The sequence below is a fragment of the Haemaphysalis longicornis genome, unplaced genomic scaffold (genome assembly GCF_048455015.1).
Source record: "Haemaphysalis longicornis isolate Haplotype H1 unplaced genomic scaffold, Haemaphysalis longicornis Haplotype H1 scaffold_2, whole genome shotgun sequence".
Lineage (NCBI taxonomy): Eukaryota > Metazoa > Arthropoda > Arachnida > Ixodida > Ixodidae > Haemaphysalis > Haemaphysalis longicornis.
The window spans coordinates 97,719,940-97,723,889 of record NW_027526295.1 but is presented as its reverse complement, the minus strand read 5'-3'; the positions used below and the strand labels follow the sequence as shown (position 1 = coordinate 97,723,889).

Sequence of the window (3,950 nt, the reverse complement as noted above, 5' to 3'; positions counted from 1 at the left end):
GTGTGGACGCACTCATTAGAAGACCAATGATCTGCTCGACCGCCTTTCCAATCATTATATAAAGCATCTCTATGTCTTCATTGTCGAGAAGAAGACAGGGGGTTGACGTAAGTGACTCTCAAGAGGACAAAAGCTTCAATTAATCGAAAGGTACCGGATTCCTTTAGGCCTCGCTTCTTGGTGGGAACTCCCCTGATCATGTGTATGATTTGATTATTGCTGTTTTTGAGGCGCTGCAAGGAGACGTCACTCTTGGTGTTAGCCTCAAGATGTAGGCCCAGGATCTTGATGCTGGGGCTTGGAGTGATGGCCTGGCCATCAAGGAGTATTTGAATGTATTCCTTGGTTTGGCGTGAGGGCGGACGACAAGGAGCTGTGATTTTTACGTGAACACTGGAGGCCACATGCTTTAGCACATTGGCGTAAGGAAGTGAGATGCCATGCATTGGTGTGAGCTTCCTTTAATTTTTGTAACGCTAAGCACATGAGCAAGGTGCGCACAGGGCCGCTAGACGGGCGGGAGTGGTCGCGTGACGCTTTCACGTGGCATTCGCCGAGAACGCAGGGGGAATCCGTAGATATGTTTGGTGAGTACACCACCTGTCTTCCCCGTCTTCGCGTGGGCTCGTAGCTCAATCGGTAAGACAACGGGCACTCGCTTTCTTAGTCTATAAGTTCCAGGTTCGATTCCCGGTGGTGCCAGTGAATTCTGTTATTTGATTTTTTAAACTGGAGTTTTCTGGTGACAACAACGGTCGCGAAAGAACCCTGCCGAGAACGCAGGGGGAATCCGTAGATATGTTTGGTGAGTACACCACCTGTCTTCCCCGTCTTCGCGTGGGCTCGTAGCTCAATCGATTCTGCTTCCGGCCACCGCAGTGAACGGACGCAGGATGCAGGGCTCCTCAGGAGCGGTTAATGCGGCCCATGTTGGCCGCGGAAACAGGATGTTTGCTCAGGACGATAGTTATCAAGTTTCGTTGCCGACATTGCCTACAGGACGTATCGTTGTTAACACAGTTTTTTTGCACGGTGACATGCGCGCCCGCCCGTATCGCGTTGAAGATTTCCGCGATACTTTGGCTCGGCTGGAATTGCTCCCTGAGGTGCTTGCCTTGGGGGCGTTCCAAATGAGTCACGTATGGGCGGTGACGTTCAAATCGGAGCAAGGCGTCAAAAAGATCTTGGAAGCAAAGGAGCTTCAAGTCAAAGGTCGACACTGCCTCGTCATCGACCCTGCCAACCAGGACCTGCGGCTGAAGCTCCACTGGCTGCTTTACAACGTGACCGAGGACGACGTTCGAGTTGCGCTGGCTCCCTACGGGAGGGTCAGCGACGTTTCACGGGAGCGCTGGCGTGTACAAGGCGTCCACGACAAGGGCTCGACGACGCGGTCCGTGACCCTCAAGCTCAACGCGGGCGTGAGGGCTGAGGACATGCCCCACCAGCTCCGTGTCGCAGGCGAGCAGGCGCTCGTGGTCGTGCCCGGCAGGGCCCCGCAGTGCCTTCGCTGCTCTGGCACGGGGCACATGAGGCGCGACTGCAAGGTGCCGCGCTGCACTCTCTGCCGCCGCTTCGGTCATGAAGCGAACGAGTGCGTGCGGACGTACGCGAAGGTGGCCGGACCGGTGGGGGATGTAGACCGAACGGAGAACATCATGGACGAGGAGGAGGCAGAGGCGGCTGCAGCAGGGGGCGGCGGAGACCCGGTGACGGGGGACGCGCCGCCTGAAAAGAGCGCTGAGGTGAAGGAGTCGGTCGCTGTCGTAGTACTACCTGCGCAAAGCGCCAGCGAAGGAGACCAGCTGACGTACGATGGCGACGGTGAGAGCCCGGTGAGCATGGCGGGTCAGTTTCCGGCGTTGGAAACTCCCGCCCCCCAACAGGGCGTCGACTTGAAAACTGGCGACCAGGACCAGTCTGTGGCCAAGCGGCCGCGTCAAGACAACCTCCTTGGTCAAGACAGTGTCGGGCAACGAGGAGGGGGGGATGGTTCCGTAGCGGTGGGGTCGGTGAGTGTGGGACCTACGTCGCGGCGCTCGAGCTTCAAGCCGAAGCTTAACACGCCCTACGACAGAGGACCCACGGCAACAAAGAATGCGTAAGAACGCCATCCTTGACTCCGCTTTCGAACTGCTAAAAGTATTTTTAAATTGTCGTTGTGTGTCGTTGAAAAGCAAGGAAAGTGCAGGGCGTGTTCTAGTGATGGGCTTAAGGTCGTTGGTTGTATTACGTGGGTTTTTGGTTCTGTGTCGGGTGTCGAAGGGTTTTCCTTGCGGTCATTGCGCGTTTTTTTGGGGGGTGTGTTGGGTGTCGAAGAGTTCTTCCTTCGTGCCAGGGCAGGGGTTTGGGGTGCTTTTGTATGTACGCGCGTCAAGTGAAGCTCTCTCAACGGGCTCAAATTGGATTTTTTTTTTTTTATTTATTTGGGGGGGGGGGGTTGTTTTCGTCGTTTTACGGTATTTTGTTTTCTTTTTCTTTTTCAAATGTACCAGTGTAAATGTTTTGGGATCTGTTTGTTTTCTCTCTTAACCTGGTGTATTTAAACACGCCAATCCGTATTGCCACGCTTAACGTCAGGGGGCTTGCTGACAGGAGACGGCAGAATCAGTTGTATCGTTTAGTGACCGAACAGGACCTGGATATAGTGGCAGTACAAGAAACGAAGGTTGAGAGAGAGGAGCAGACAGATCGTATGGTGCGCCCGTTTGCGTCGAGGTATGACGTGTGCGTTGCTCACGCGGTCGGGATGTCTGCGGGTGTTGCCCTGTTGGTACGAAGGAGTTTGGGGGCAACCCTAGAGACCGTCACCGCGTCCGAGTGTGGGCGTTTTGTTGTGTGCGATTTTGTTTTATCGTCAAGCGAATGGCGCTTGATCTGTGTGTACGCGCCCACAAAGGCAGCGGAAAGGAAAGGTTTTTTCGAGGATGTTCGCGGGCTTTGCGATACGGAGAGGCTTGTTATTTTACTTGGCGACTTTAATTGCGTATGTTCCGCGCAAGACAAAAGTAGCTCGACAAGGTTCCGCGATGCGAGTACGACAGTTTTAACTGATATCGTCGCTGACTTTGCGCTGGAAGATGTGGGTGATAGCCTTGGCAGTAGCGGTTCCGTTCGCTATACACACTTCCAGGGCAGCAGTCATGCGCGTCTCGACAGAGTGTATGTTTCGTCAGAGATTCTGCCGGAGTGTGATAGCTACCGAGTCTCCCCTGTTTCCTTCAGCGATCACTGCCTTGTGACCGTAACCGTTGGTAGAATTGCAAAACCAGGCAACGCGTTCTGTTGGGGGCTTTGGAAGCTTAATAACAAGCTGCTGCAGGATGAACTTTTCACTGAGGCCGTTAACGCATGCGCACGGACGTTTTTCTGTGGTGAAGAGAACCTTAACTTTACGCTCAATTGGGAGCTCTTCAAACAAGAAGTTAAGTTAAAGGCCATTGAAAGATCATCCGCAATCAAATACGACGAGAAGCAAAGAGAAGTCTGGTTACGAAGTACCCTGGACGTTTACGTTAAGGAAGAGTGTGAATCGCCTGGGGCGTTGAAGGATGACATTAGAGGACTAAAAGCGCAGCTCGAAGTAATAGATAAAGAGAAGTATGAGGGTGCGCTTGTGCGCGCAAGAGCTGAACGATTTTTGCACGGGGAAGCGCCGACTAAAAGAGCGTTCAGCGCGGAAAAAAAGTATGCTCGCAGAAATGCGATAGTGGAAATTGAAGCCGAAGGTGTGGTTTATAGTGACCAGGCTAATATAGAGCGTTGTTTTTGTGACTTTTATAAAAATTTGTTTTCTCGTCATCCTGTCAATGCCGTCAAGTTTAGAGAAGAGTTTACGTCTTTGTTACCGTGCTTAGACGAGGAAGTTAAGGCGCATCTCGAAAGAGATATTACAGTAGAAGAGATACGCGGCGCTATCGACGAGTTGAGCCCAGGGAAGACGCCGGGCC

The 3,950-nt window shown here is 53.0% G+C and overlaps 1 protein-coding gene across 1 annotated transcript; it reads left to right on the top strand.

Annotated features, from left to right (window-relative positions):
• The first annotated feature begins 864 nt into the window (after positions 1 to 864).
• LOC144169047 (uncharacterized) lies at positions 865 to 2,305 on the top strand. Its single transcript, XM_077698044.1, has one exon. The coding sequence runs from the start codon at positions 894 to 896 to the stop codon at positions 2,103 to 2,105; it is 1,212 nt and encodes a 403-aa protein (XP_077554170.1). The 5' UTR covers positions 865 to 893; the 3' UTR covers positions 2,106 to 2,305.
• The last annotated feature ends 1,645 nt before the right edge of the window (positions 2,306 to 3,950 follow it).